At 44.1% G+C, this 14,731-nt stretch overlaps 1 protein-coding gene across 2 annotated transcripts in view; it reads left to right on the top strand.

The window, feature by feature from the left end:
* Positions 1-1,106: 1,106 nt before the first annotated feature.
* NR5A2 (nuclear receptor subfamily 5 group A member 2) overlaps positions 1,107-14,731 on the top strand; it is a 119,365-nt gene continuing 105,740 nt past the window's right edge. Inside the window, exons 1-4 of one of the 2 annotated variants that reach the window (XM_028120279.2) lie at positions 1,107-1,236; positions 5,234-5,352; positions 6,910-7,051; positions 9,590-10,236. In XM_028120279.2, coding sequence (XP_027976080.1) covers positions 1,155-1,236; positions 5,234-5,352; positions 6,910-7,051; positions 9,590-10,236 — 990 coding nt within the window. In that variant the 5' untranslated portion in view covers positions 1,107-1,154. Of the gene's footprint in view, positions 1,237-5,233; positions 5,353-6,909; positions 7,052-9,589; positions 10,237-14,731 lie in introns of those variants that run through there. The other variant, XM_088016664.1, reaches the window with a different exon arrangement.

Here is a 14,731-nt window from a genome sequence, read left to right as displayed (position 1 = left end):
CATCTCTTTTCTCCTTTAGGTTGTTCAAATGGGTGTTTAACTCCCCCCTCCAGCCCCTGACCCGACACGCGCGCGGAGACACGCACGCACACCCACACACTCCCGCGTCCCTTCTGGCTTCTCCCCCAGCTCGCAGAAATAAATCGCCGCCCTAGCCTCCCGTCCTCCGCCGCTGCGCTCAGACAGAGGTCGCCTCTCACTAGCTGGAAGACCCGGCAGCATTCACATCCCCCGCCCCAGGTCAGGGTGGGGTGGGAGGGGGTTAAGGCGGGGTGGTGAGGTTGGGGCAAGCGAGGGGACTGGAGCATGCGCCTCATCCTCATTGGCTGGCGGCTGGTGTCCGACCTAGTCCGGAGCCCGCGTCCCCATTCACTGTCATCACCCCTCATCCCAGCCTTCCCCTTAGCCCCGTCTTACTTACCTCCCCGCTCCTCCTCATCTTCCCCCTTTCCTTGCCAGCACCGTCACCCTCGGGGCTGGAAGGACTGCTCTCGGACACGCGGGAGGAGTAAACGAGGCAGGAGAGGGAGCCTGGAACTTCACAACTCCACACTTGTGATAGTGAGCGAGAGGGAAGCACAGACGGGGAAGGGGCGGAGAGGAGAAGTGAGGCGAGAGGAAGAGAGAGAGAGAGAGAGAGACCCCTGGCGATCCTGAGCCAGAGGGCGGGTGGAGGGAGGGGTAGAAGTCGCCCGAGCCGTCCGGGAGCAGCGGCAGCGGCAGCGGCAGCGGCAGCGGCACCGCCGCGGCGGCAGCACCAGCGGCTTGGCCGCCGTCTCCGCTGCCCGCCCGCAGCTCGGCCGCACTCGGATCCGCGCCCCAGGCAGCTGCGCCCTCGCCACCGCCGCCGCCTCCGCCCTCGCCGAGCCAAACCAAGGCGCCCGGACGCAGTCTTCACCGCATCTCGTAGCCGGCCATCTCCTCCCAGCGGCTTGGGGGCGGCTCCGGAGTTGCGAGAGTGGACCGGGCTCAGGGGTCCTGACCCGCGGCCCCGGGAGGAGGCGGAGGCACGCTCCTGCGAGCGGGTGGGTGAGCTGGCACCCCAGTCGCCCTTCCTTTTTTTCCGCCGGAGTTGAATCTGTGCTGCCCCGTGTCCAGGTGCTGGGCTTCCGGACGGACACGGACCCCCTATCCCCGCCCGCGGCCGCCTTGTCATGCTGCCCAAAGTGGAGACGGAAGCCCTGGGACTGGCTCGATCGCATGGGGAACAGGGGCAGATGCCGGAAAACATGCAAGGTAAGGAGGCGCTGCGCGGCGCTCGGGCTCCCGCGGCCACGCCACCCCCGGGCTCGCCCTGAGGGCTTCAGCCGCCCACCCCTCGCGGGTTCTGGAACTACCCCGCTGGGCTCTCGCGGCCGCCGGGCTGTGGGGCTGCGCGCGGGCGGCAGGCCCCCACCCCAGGGACAGGCATAAAAGTTTATGGCTCTTGAACAATGTGGGGCGGAGGTTTTCCAAGCAATGCCTAATTGGCCGCTTCTAATTAAGAAAAGAGAGACTTCGAGATCTATGGCAACCCGGGGGGGGGGGGGGGGTTGTCTTCAGGCTACAGATACTTCAGAATAATAAGATCATTCTAAGAAATGGAATGCCTCACTGGAAACCGGAGCAGGTTCTCAGTCACTGAATCGGTGGGAACTTTAATCAGTGCTCTTGTGTGGAGGAAAAACACCCTGCCTAGCAAAGTTAACTACAGAAAGAGAAGATGACCCCGGAAAAGCTTGTCCTAGCGGCGTTAGAATGCATGTGGGCCCCCCCAAACGCCCATGCGGACACTGGGCGCCGGCTATAATTTGGACAACTTCAGAACTGCAAGCACAACTGAAGAGATCCAAAGTTACTCCAACCCCATCTTCTGCGCGGGTATTGCCGAGTTAGTTGAGGGTGGGGGGCAGCGGTTTAGGTTAATGCCTCTGCTTCAGTTCGAGAACCGGGAGTATGGAAGTCCTATTTGTTTTCCCAGCTCTTGATTGGTGACAACAAAAAAAGCAAACTCTGCTGGCAATATTTTTGCCGCATTCCAAAACAGCGGCTCTAGATCTGGCTGTATGAGCCCTTCAGAAGTTTACCGCAGTTGCTCTGGGCCGGGGAGGGAACAATGCTAGGAAAAGTCACCGGTGCTCTTCCATTCTCGCCCCTTCCAGCGCGCAGGATGTGCGGGTAGGCGGGCCTGTGATCCCGGAACGCTTCCTGCCATCCCCTTGAGCGAACTTGAAAGGGCCGGGGAGGTGTTGAGAGTAGAGTCCGACCAGAGTTTGGGGTTGCTACACGCTGCTGTGCGGGATAGGCGGCGCGCCTGCAGTGCTCGGCCCCGGGGACCCTGACGACGCCCGGCTGGGCTGGGGGACAGGGGGTGGCGGCAAGACGTGCGTTACGCCTTTGGGTCGCTTACCCCACTGTGATCCTGGGGACTCTCCAACCCTCCAGGAAGGGCTGTGGAAGTCCCCTGGGTGCTGCGGCCCCTGAGACTAACTTGAGGGTTGACTACTGGAGGAACCCGGTTGGCCCAAAGAGGCATTCTAGCCCTCACCTGGGATTCCCGGGAAGTGGGGACGTGGGGGACCCGGACGCCGGGAGCCGGATCTGGGAACCCTCCGCCTGAGCTGCGGAGAGGGACAACCCTTTGGGCACCCTTGAGGCCAGCGCGATCTTGGGTGCAAAAGGAAAGTTCCTGCTGCTCGTTCCGGCGCAGCGCGTTTCTGACACTCGGGAAAAGACGCTCAGAGAAACGCTGGATCAAGAAGTAGGGGAGGCAAGAATAAGGGTTCAGGGGGTGGGGGGAAATGGGAGGGAAATGCCACTGTAATACTTTCTCTGTAAAGTTCGGGAGGGGCGTTTTTGACAGGACCTACTGCCCCAAAGCAGGAAGTTTGCCCTCCGTTGTGTCCAGGGCTCAGAAGTCGCCGGCCGCTCGCTCACTCCGGGTTCGAAAACACCATGGAAAGGGCCAGGGCACGATTTTCCCCTAGGCCACGCGGCCTACACCTCGAGGGCAGTCCCTGGGGATGGGACCCCATTACCATGCTTGCTCTGGTCTCGGCCGGGGACACGCCCTAGTCGCCCTAATCCGATCAGAAAGGGGACCCGCCATTGGGTTTCGGGACAGCATAGCGCGTCCAACTTAGGGGGAATTTCTCTGCGTGCCTCTCTGCTGTCCTAGCTTTACAAGGCCCCACCGTCCTCTTCACTTTCTTAAGACAGGGACTTCTTTGCCCTAATGGATTCCCTTCTTCAAATGCCTACTTGGGTACAGCACCTGGGAAACTGAAAGATGCCTCGGTCTTGCACAGCGGCAACTGTCTACCCACACGGACTCTGTCCAAGAGGGTCCCCACCCTTAACTCCTCCTTTTGGGGTTGGATCCCCGAGGCGGGCACCGAATCCTGCAAAACGTTTGCCTCGCTGTGCCTCTTAGGTGCGAAGTTTAGACTTCACTTTTTTGGGAGAGTAAAAACAATAAAGTACAGTTTTTCCCGTCCCTAAAACACGCCACAAAGCAGTAGTTTAAGTTTGGGGAGAGATGGGGCTATAAACGAACTTCTCGAACCCTAAGTTCCCCCAAACCCCCAACTTCCCAAAACCCGAGCGCGGACCTCTTAGGGCTGGCACCGCTGGGAGGACTGCGCTCAGTATCTCTTTACTTCTGTTTTACGGAGCCCAAGCGCCTGCCTCTACGGGAACATCTTTCACGGGGACCCCACCCCCTATCTCCAAACTCTGGCTAACTCACTCGGGTTTAAGCCCCAGACCAGGGCTCTGTGGCTCGGGAAGAGATGGCTCAAACTTAGCGGGTCTGTGCTCGGCCCTCAGCCTCGAAGTGGTGCAAGTGACCTCACCTCCCCACGGCCCTTTCCGGAGGCCTGCAGAATCCATAAAGAAAAAAAGAACTTTATTTTAAAAAGAATAAGGAAAAGAACGAGTCATTGTCGAAGAGGCCACATTATGGTGATGGAGTGGCCGGGAACTTTGGGGATGCGGTGGGGGCTATTTCTCTCTTTCCTTTTTGGTAAACAAATCAGAGGAAACTTCTGTGCGGCCATCGGTTCCCCGCCCCCCCCGCCCCGCCCCCTTCAAGTGCCACTGATTAACTTAAACTCGACTCTGCGTTAGTGCGCCTGTGTGTAGCCGAGCAAGGGGCGAGAGGCGAGTGTACCCCGGTCTTTCACAGGAAGGTGCCCGGGAGGGTTAGGGTGCCGGGCTGCGCGGACCTGCCCCTTACCGCAGGTACCCGCTGTGTCCGCCCTCCGACACCTGACCCTGGGTGAGTCTCGGGAAGGGATTAGATCAGGTATTATCTCCCGGCCACTGTCCTTCCTGTGCATACTTATCCATCTTTTGGCTGCAAAGGCGCCTTCGCAGAGCTGCGGCGGAAGGCGATTACTCGATCCCCGCAGTGAACCGCGCGGAGCCACGGCCTGATTTCTGTTTAACTTTAACAGGGCGATCCGGAGGTGTTTATATTTTGCACTGATTATCGGAAACATGTGAAGTTTATCACAGGACTTTAATACTTTGCGACGAAACCAAACCCTCGTGTGTATCTTTTCCTCTCTGCCCGGCGTCCTCTCTCTTTTCCTTCTCTATTTTTACAGGAGATTTTCAAGTGTGAAGAGATGAAAGTATCCAGAACAGGAGTCCTGTCGATTATGGAGCTGAATGTTTCAATTAATCTAACAGATTTGAATGTAGGGAGCAGCAGGCTGTGGTTCAAGTGGGGCTGCTGCTGAGAAGCAGGTTTCTGGGGCTTCAGGCTCTCCGTCAAGTGTTTGCAAGTCGGAGTTGCTCTCCTGCTGCGCGAGGTGTACTTGCAGAAAACTTAGTTCAAGAGTGGGAGACTGTGTGTGCTTGTTTCTCTCTCCTAGGCAAAGGTGACATTTTTGAATCTTAACTTTAGGAGGTTTAAAGTTCTAAATTGTTATTTCTGCAATTCATGTTTCTATTCTGATTTGCTGCCTTGCAGTTATGAGCTATGTGTTCAACAGTGGTAAGTTTAAAATTCTTAAAACAAGTTGAAATTCTTTTTCAGTTAAAAAATAGGAAGTGCGTGCTCGCTGAGTCCAAAAGATCTTTTACTTTCATTGTATAAAAATAGTTTTTCACTACATCTGGATAAAAAAATATATTTTATATTTTACCTGTGATATTTGCCCACCAGTTACCAAAATGCTTCTCACTGGAGGATTAAAACCTACTGAGTGAGTTAATTAGCTATGTATATACATTTCTTTTGTTTCAGTGTCTCAGTTTAAAATGGTGAATTACTCCTATGATGAAGATCTTGAAGAGCTCTGCCCTGTGTGTGGAGATAAAGTGTCTGGATACCACTATGGGCTACTCACCTGTGAAAGCTGCAAGGTTTGCTTACACATTGCTACCTGACAAATACAAGGTTCAAAACCAAAATAAACCATTGGATTGCTTTTTAAAGCTAAATTTAGGCTTTTTTGGACTCAATTAAAAATGAGAGAGTTAGTCTTAGGGAGACGATTCTTTGAAATATGTGTTTGATTTAATCCCAAAGGCAAAAAAAAATTTATGCTGTTTAGAAAACTTTGCCAGTCTCGTGGCTTTAAAATATTTTATTGTAGTAAAGTGATGTATCTGTAGAAAGATTTCTATTTCTAACAGTCCTAAATATTGATTTTGCTTGAATTATATATATTTAAAGCATCGTTGTTCTTGAGAGGGAACATGACAAAGTATTTTGCAAATATATTTTAACTTCAGACTATTCTGTGCTGCAAGTCTAAACATTTTTTATCCACAGGTAAAAGTCTAAATTCTCAACTGTGTGATTTGATCCTTATTTATTCCAAAAACAATTCTTAAGATTTTTTGAAATTTATATCATAAAGAATAAGAAACCACATCTCAGTTTATAGTAAGCATAGCTTTCATAAATACATTATATGACCTATTTAAATGCAAGAAGTTTTAATATGTAAAATGTACTTTATTGTTCCTAATAATCTCAACCCTACATCAAGAATTTATCTCAGACCTTTTTAATATATTCCCAGCCAACTTGATACTTGCTATTTTTCAACATTTTTTAAAGGAGAAAGCTCAGTTACAAATACTTAAACCACTGGCAGGAAAATCCTTTCATTCTCTATAACAAAGTAAGATTGTTTCACTTTATGGCTAGTAGGATAAACATAAAGAATATACTATCCTGGTAAAGCTGTTATTGTATTATGAAGCTACAAAATTTGTTTTTCATTAATTCTTTTTGGTGCAGTATAAGAAAAACATTGCTAAAATTCAGCTCTCTGCCTCACATAATTTTCTTTTCCATTAGTTTTACCTTTTTTTTTTTTAACAGAGTTCCCCAACTTGAATGTATTCCAATGGAATTATGAACACTTACCCATTTTACTCTTTAAATCCTTTTGCTCTTAACTATCGAGTGCTGACATTTGAAAAAAAAAAATCTGGGGTGTTTTGCTATTCTGTTTTCCACTGTTATTTTACAATAGTTTGCCACTAAAATTCTATCAGACTGCTTACAAACAGTGAAGATCTCCATGAGTACCTTACCTAGAATATGAGATTAATAAGAAAACAGATGTGTGTGTGTGTGTGTGTGTGTGTGTGTGTGTGTGTGTGTTTTAATACTAGTCAATATAGAATGTATTTTTCTCTGACTGTTGAGATGAAATGGAGTGTATCCAAATCTCCCCGAGATTTGATATAATTCTAGGAATAGAACTCAAGTGCTAGAAAAATCTCCACTTTGGCCCGGTGCTGTTTTGGAGTGTGGATCTTGTTAAAATGTGAAACAAACCACAAAACCACGGAAGGGCTCATTGGTTCAATGAAAAGATTTATTGGTGATTTCCTTAAAATGAAACAATGGAAGAGATGGGTGTTAGATTTTTAATATGCCTCACTATTTTCTCTGTCTTGTAGGGATTTTTTAAGCGAACAGTCCAAAATAATAAAAGGTACACATGTATAGAAAACCAGAACTGCCAAATTGATAAAACACAGAGAAAACGTTGTCCTTACTGTCGATTTCAAAAATGTCTAAGTGTTGGAATGAAGCTAGAAGGTAAGTTTCTTCCAAAGACTACTGCCTGTTAAAACTCTCCAAGGACATAAGATTTAAAATAACATTGTACTTAGAATATAACATTCTTTTCCTAGTCTTTTAACACCATGGACAATAATGTAAGAACTTTTTTATGTTTTGTCAGCAGAGACGTCTGAGTATATCATTTAAACACTGGTGACATCTACTAGGAAAAAATTTAAATATCAGAGTTTCCCCCCACTGTTTTTTTTTGGTTTGGAGAGCAGATGGATTTGACACTAAAAAGGCCAGGTTAGATGAAAACAAGACTAATGTGATTCAACTGAGAACAAGTTTTAAACATTTGCAAAAATTAAAAAAAAAATACTTTTAAGTTTTCAAATCGGATGCTCTAGTAAAAGTCTGATTGTAATCTTTTAAATTGTTTACTTGTCACAATTGTTACTATTAATTTCATGGCTCCTGAGCAAGAGTTAAAGCCTTTTATTGTGCAGTGGGGTTTCTCTGTAGAGTATCAATTTTGATTGTGTGGGAAAGCACGTTTCTTTTTTTTTAGGATGACGAAGGCTGTGAAATGAAGTTGAAAAGTAGAAAACATGAAATATAATGAACTATTAAATCAGTAGCATTGGTTTGACAGGAATAAGATAGTGGTTCCCCAAAAGCCATGTTAGACTTTACGTTGTGAGAGTAGAACTGGTATTTACAATGTACAGATTGGCAGGGAGGAAAGTTAATATGTGGTCGCTGTAAATATTGTCTGTAGTTCATGGACTATTTTGGTGTGTTGCTGTTTCTTAGCCTCCAGCCTACTGACTTTCCACAGATTTAACTATAGTGCAAATAAAGTAATAATAAGGGATATGTGTCACTGTTATGTGCCAGATTCAAGAGTGCATTTTAGTTGATCAATGAGGCACAGGCTAGTTGTGTGTGGAGCTTTCCTGTGATGTGGCACTCAGACTTGATAGAAATACTCAAAAGATTTCAAATAAATCTGCTAAATTGCTAATAGATTTTTTTCCCAATAGAAGTAGCCACTTTGGTTATCATTAGAACTGTTAACTCTGTATTGCTTTTATTTTACTTATTTTTTAAGATTTTATTTATTTCAGAGAGAGAGAGAGAGAGCGCAAGCATGAATGGGGGGAGGGGGAGAGGGAGAAGCAGACTCCCTGCTGAGCAGAGAGCCACCCTGGAGCTCAATTCCAGGACCTCAGGAATCTGAAGGCAGAGGCTTAACCAACTGAGCCACCCAGGTGCCCCTCTGTATTGCTATTAAGAGATGGAGAAAGATCAAGAAAGAAATGCTCACTAACTTCTATATTACCAATCACTTTATTATTTTCCAAACAGCAAATACTGTGGGAGATGCATACTGTCATATGAGACTCAAAATGTCAAAGAGTAAATGTTGTGGGACGCCTGGCTGCCTGTCAGTAGAGCATGTGACACTTGATCTCGGGGGTCATGAGTTCAAACCCCACGTTGGGCATGGAGCCTACTTAAAAAAACAAACCAAAACACACACACACACACACACACACAAGTAAATGTTGTGGCTTCATATGATGTCATTTGATTTCTCTCTCTTTTTTTAATGAAAAGAAAAGGTTGCATTTCTTTACCTTAAAAAGTATTACTAAGTCACTCGTGGGGCATAACCATACTTCTTTAACAGTGATATGAAAAAGTGGAATATTCAATAAATTATCATCCAGATGAAAAACTTGCACAATATTCTAGATACCTAGTGTTCACAATAAATGTTTAATGCTGTATTAATCCTAAAATCAAAAGCTCAAAAACAACCTCCAGCAATTTCAACATGTCAGAAACTGTCAGAGGTCGCTGGTTTCTAATTGCCATTGGCCACTATGGGCTTGGAGACCACTGCTAACTCACTTATTTGACATGGTCCCAGAGTCCACACAGCACTGTGATGGTAGACTGTCTTCACAGCTTCTGAAATGAATTTGCTTTAATTATGTCCAGTTCTTAAATTAAAAACAACTGGTGGTTATCTGATGTGTGCTCATCAAGTCCAGGTGAAAATGATTTTCCAGGAAGAGAATGTGCCCAACCCTTTTGCAGCTAATTAGTCAAAATGGCTTTGAGGGATGAAGATATTCTAAGGGAAAATATTCACAATTCAATCCAGAAATGGGTTGATTTTTTATTTTTTCCTCTCAGTAGTTCGGGTTTCCGTAAAGAGAATTCTGACATAACTGGCATAATAGAAACTGATACTCTTTCTTAGCAATCTGTAGTGTCCCCTGTGTGTAGCAAAAATTATGAAATCCTCACTGTCTACCAAAGGGTTAATATGACCCTATGCATCCAAAATACTTTTTTGATGACAAACACTTAAAGAGAAAAGAATTCAAAAATGGCTTTTTGAGGGGGAGGAATCTTTATGGGCTATTGTAATGAAAACAATCACATACCTAACACTTCTGGTCAATTTTCAACATTTCTCGATAGCTGGAGATGTAGAGAATGCTAATAATTTGCATCTTATTTATACCCTTACTCCTTTTTTTTATTTCCCCACAGCGGTAAGGGCTGACCGAATGCGCGGGGGAAGGAATAAATTTGGGCCAATGTACAAGAGAGACAGGGCCCTAAAGCAACAGAAAAAAGCCCTCATCCGAGCCAATGGACTTAAGCTAGAAGCCATGTCTCAGGTGATTCAAGCAATGCCCTCTGAGCTCACCATCTCTTCTGCCATTCAGAACATCCATTCTGCCTCCAAAGGCCTACCTCTGAACCATGCTGCCTTGCCTCCTACGGACTATGACAGAAGTCCCTTTGTAACATCCCCCATTAGCATGACAATGCCACCTCATGGCAGCCTGCAAGGTTACCAAACATACAGTCACTTTCCTAGCCGGGCCATCAAGTCCGAGTACCCAGATCCCTACACCAGCTCACCAGAGTCGATAATGGGCTATTCCTACATGGATAGTTACCAGACAAGCTCCCCGGCAAGCATCCCACATCTGATACTGGAACTTCTGAAGTGTGAGCCAGATGAGCCTCAAGTCCAGGCTAAAATCATGGCCTATTTGCAGCAAGAACAAGCTAACCGAAGCAAGCACGAAAAGCTGAGCACGTTTGGGCTTATGTGCAAAATGGCTGATCAAACCCTCTTCTCTATTGTTGAGTGGGCCAGGAGTAGTATCTTCTTCAGAGAACTTAAGGTATGTCTTCAGCTATTACAACTTAAATCCCCCTTTCAAGAGAGACCTAACTCCGTTCCTAATTAATATATTCTTGGTGTTGAAAATACGTTTTCCTTACTTTTCTTATTTGTATGATTTACAGAGTAGAAGAATCTTATGACCTTGACTTCAGGACTGTCACAGCTTAACTTGATGGGGCTTTTATTCTATGTAGCTCTTAGTTTGGGGGGGTGGCATTTCATGTAAACTATAGGAAAAATTTTTTTTTCTGAATAGTAGAATGTCTTTAATTACTCTCTTTAACTCAGCTGGTTTATGGCTAGAAAACTTAAGTCATTGTGAACCAGCACCTTGTGAACTTTTTTAAAAATTACCAAGTAAAAAGCTCTATTATAATGGTGCCAATTTAAAAGAAAAAAATGCCAGCATTTAGTTGTGTTTAGACCCTAAAGAATGAAAATGATACCACTGGCTACTAGTGTCAAATAGGTATTTACTACCTGTTTACCTTAACATTAGGTTGGTAAAGCCTTTGTTTTCGGAGCAGATTCCAATAGGATGTTTACTGTCATTGGATGGGGATTGGGCAAATGGTGAGTGCTAGTCTACTTGGCTCAGGTTTTAGTTCTCATAATCTATGTCATTGATTTTAATGGATTGGTACATTGTAAACACAGTACATGTTTGTATAAGGATCTCTGTTTAACTACGTAATTATTTTATTTCCTGAAACTTAAGACTGAATTAATACGGGAAAGTGATATTGAAGTTCGGAATCCAAGAGTAGCTACCAAAGCACATTTGGTAGTCAGTGGTTTCATTCTCTGTTTTAAGAGCAAAGGTGAATCCTGGATTTGATTTCTCAGTATATCTGTTGCAAAATCAATTTCTTCCTTTTACTGTCATGGGGGTAGACATAGCTGCTAAAGATCTGTGGCTTCTGAACACCTAGGATTTTTGGAGGGGATTTAAAATTCTTTGAGAGAAGGACAATACAAAGCCGACTTTTAATGTAAAGGGTGGTTGTTGAAAACTGTGTAGATAGACCAGGGAATGTGAAACTTGTGTGCAAATGGGAGACAGTGCTTTTCATGGCAGTCTTTATTAAGCACTGCGATTTGTACAGGGAAACAAAAGTTATCTGAACAGATCCAAAGAAGTTGATAGAATACTACCACCAGGCGGTTAAGAGTGTTGACAAATCCAGCTCTTTACTCTCTTGAACTTTATCTCTCCATTTAAAGAGGGCTGAAAGTGGAGATAGATACTAAACGCAGAGGACAAGCAGAATGCGTTGAGTTAGCACGGTCAGGCCAGGTATTTTCTGGGTATGTAACCACTCTGTGATGAAGCGTTTTTCATGAAAAACCAAAACGAAGAAAACTTCCTGGTGTTCTTAATACTCACAGCTTTGTCCTTCAGACGGCCAGTAAGGTATCTGAAATGAAACAGAAAGCGATGATTTTAGGTACAACATTAAGAAATGTAAAAGTGAGGAAAGCATGATGACCTTTGCAGGCAGAAGGACTCACTTCGAGTTAAAGCTCTGTTTGCTATGACTTACTTAATAATTGTGTCTTTGTAGGCAGGATGTTAATTTCTAGACTTAGTTTTCCCATCTGTAAAATTGCACCTGTGGTGTTCATGGTATAGGGGGTATGGAGGGCATAACAATACTTTCACCATTGATGAGGTTTTGCAAGGAAGAAATGAGACCATGTAGGCACAATATCTAGGACTGGGAGCCTGGCATACATTTCATACTCAATAAATTAGTGTTCTTTTAAAATCATTATTATTGTGGTTTTATGACCAGTGTCTGGAGATTTTACATAATACTATCTGATATTCAGCATAAAAGCAAGCAGTTGTGCTTTTTCCTAGTTTGACATTGGGGAAACAATATCACCACATATGTTATAGAGCGGTGCAATTCTATAATAAACAGTCATAAGTACTACTAATTGAGGACTTAAATTTGCTAGACAGTAAGTTGGGTGTAAGATGAATACAAAGTTGAGTTAGACAAAAGATATTTCCTCTCAAAGATTTATGATAAGACAGTTTCATAAATATCTATTTAAAAAACAGCTGAAGTTGTATTTCACAAATCCACAGGGGAAGAAATTATGCATATCATTTACATGTCAAAAAGGAAACATTATGAAGAGAATATAGACAGCCACAGGTAGGATTTTAAGAGTGCTACGAAAGCACTCTTCTCTCCAAAATTCTCTTTTCCTCCCCCCTGCAGCTAAATTCTACAAGATTCTTTTATGGGGTGTGAGGTTTCATATTTGGCTAAAATGTAAATCCTTTGGGAATGGGGTATATTAAAGCATTATCAGTCATTTATATTGTTGTTTAATGCATTTATCAGTCTTTCATGAGAAGATGCTTTGAAAAAAGGAAAAGGAAAGAAAGTACAGACATTAGTGGGGGTGCTTTAAAGGGGTAGGAAGTGCCCCCAGGAAAGAAAGACAAACTTGACCCATTTTCTATTTTGCCTCGAGCTTGCATTGAAAAGAGTGATTCAATATAAGTATTTTTCAGAGAAGAAAAAGTAGAATTTAGAATAATTTAGGGGCAGTTTAAATTTAGAGTTAGAAGGTGACAGTTCACATTTGGAAGAATTCCTTTTCCTTTTGTTTATAAATTTGTCACAAAATAGAGCAAGCTGTTGGAAGCCAACATTGAGACATGTGCATCGCCATGTATTTTTCCAGGGCAATGGCTTTCAAGTTTTTAAACTATGACCTGCAGTAAGAATATATTTTACATTGGGACTTGGTGTACCGAAACAGATCTCTCTCTCTCTCTACCACGCACACACACAGACACACACACACAGAGAAACATACATACACACATATAAAATGAACCAGAGTGTGACTAGACATTACATGACCTTCTCCTTGCCATGCACTCTGATATTTTCTACTCTATTTTGCTTTAGTCTAATTTACATGTTTTTAAAATTTTAGTTGGTTACATGACCCACTAATGAGGCATGACCTGCAGTTCAAGAAACATTGCTCTAGGGAAGGTTTTGTAGGCCATCCATTGGGCATTGCCTACCTGGCATTGCTAAGTGGAAGTCCTAAAAAGGCCTCTTTCCTCTGGCATGGCTTCCAACACATCCCCGAAACCTGCAGCCCAGTCCTCACCCTATCTTCCTGCAAAAGTTGTGATTTTTAAATAGTCCTTTGGGAAGATCAATGCCCCCCTTTAAACCTTTGTCTTTTTCTTGTTAACTTCACAACAAATTACCCATCAAGTGATATACGGGCAGATTGCTTATACCTCTATGACCCCAAGATGAAAAGTCACATATTTGTTCCCACAGAGTAATAGGATAATAAGGCAGTTTTGCAAATGACCCCTTGCTCATTATTCTAGGACAAGTTACACTCTCTACCATGTATAAAAGGAGAGAATACAGATTTCATTTGTTTACTATTTAAGGTAACAGAAGGGTCAGAGGGAATTTGGTGGGTGTGGTTTTGTTTTTCTACGTGGCTACAAGGTGCAAAAAAGATATTCTGGTTCCTATTCAAAATTTTGTAATGAGAAAGAGGAAATTATGCCTCCCCACCTCACAGTTCATGTAATAGCACATAAACAGCAAAAGAAAAAAAAAAAAAAGACTGTATACGCCTAGAAACCGTGCAATTTCAGAGCCGGAAGATGATTAGGGAAGAAGGGATGCGGACACATAAGTGAGCTGTTCTGTTTTTCTATACACCTGTAAGGACCAATTCTAATTCCAATCCAAAATACTGGCATGAGAACAATGAAATTAATACTATGAAACTAGTAGCTTTCAAAACAGCACATATGCATCGGAAGATATTCCAGGCCTAGAAACCAGATTTTTCCGGAGTTTGAAGACATGGTGGAGATCATTTGACCCACCTCTTGATTTTACCTATGAAGATAGGTAAAAGCAGGAGTGGAATTGTGACTTGGCTCAAGATGATACAGCTACTAAATGTCAGAATTGGGACTGACAGATTCAGGTTCTGAAAAGCAGTACTTTGTACAGCCCCCCCTCCCCACCCCCAAGAAACACACACAAATAGGCAGTGTAACCTTTGACTCTGAAAACACAGGTCTTTGCCAGTGAAGCTAAAGCAAATCTCTAGGTTATCAGAAGTCCATCACTACCATCCAATTACTAAATCACTAATAATCAGTGAGACAGATTTTCTCTGAGCTCAGACGACCCCCTGGGAGTGAATGAGTCACTTTGGAAAGCTACAATAATTCTTTCAGGCCACTGGGGTATCATTCAGTAGAGTGGATCTACCAGCTAGCACTTCTGAGCCTCGAGAGCGTGTCCGGAGCATTCTTTAATACCTTACCCTCTACAGATAGTGTACTCTGTGGGAGAATCTGGTTCAGTAACATACGGGTTGTGCTCAGCAGTTAAAATGGCTAAATACAATTCTACTTGATGCCCTGCATATTCAGCATGGGTTACTTTTAACGTATGTTTTTGAAAAGACACAGC

Source organism: Eumetopias jubatus, unplaced genomic scaffold (genome assembly GCF_037043125.1).
Source record: "Eumetopias jubatus isolate StellerSeaLion01/CBP00866 unplaced genomic scaffold, mEumJub1_p1.0 scaffold_12, whole genome shotgun sequence".
Lineage (NCBI taxonomy): Eukaryota > Metazoa > Chordata > Mammalia > Carnivora > Otariidae > Eumetopias > Eumetopias jubatus.
This window is presented reverse-complemented; position numbering and strand designations above follow the sequence as displayed.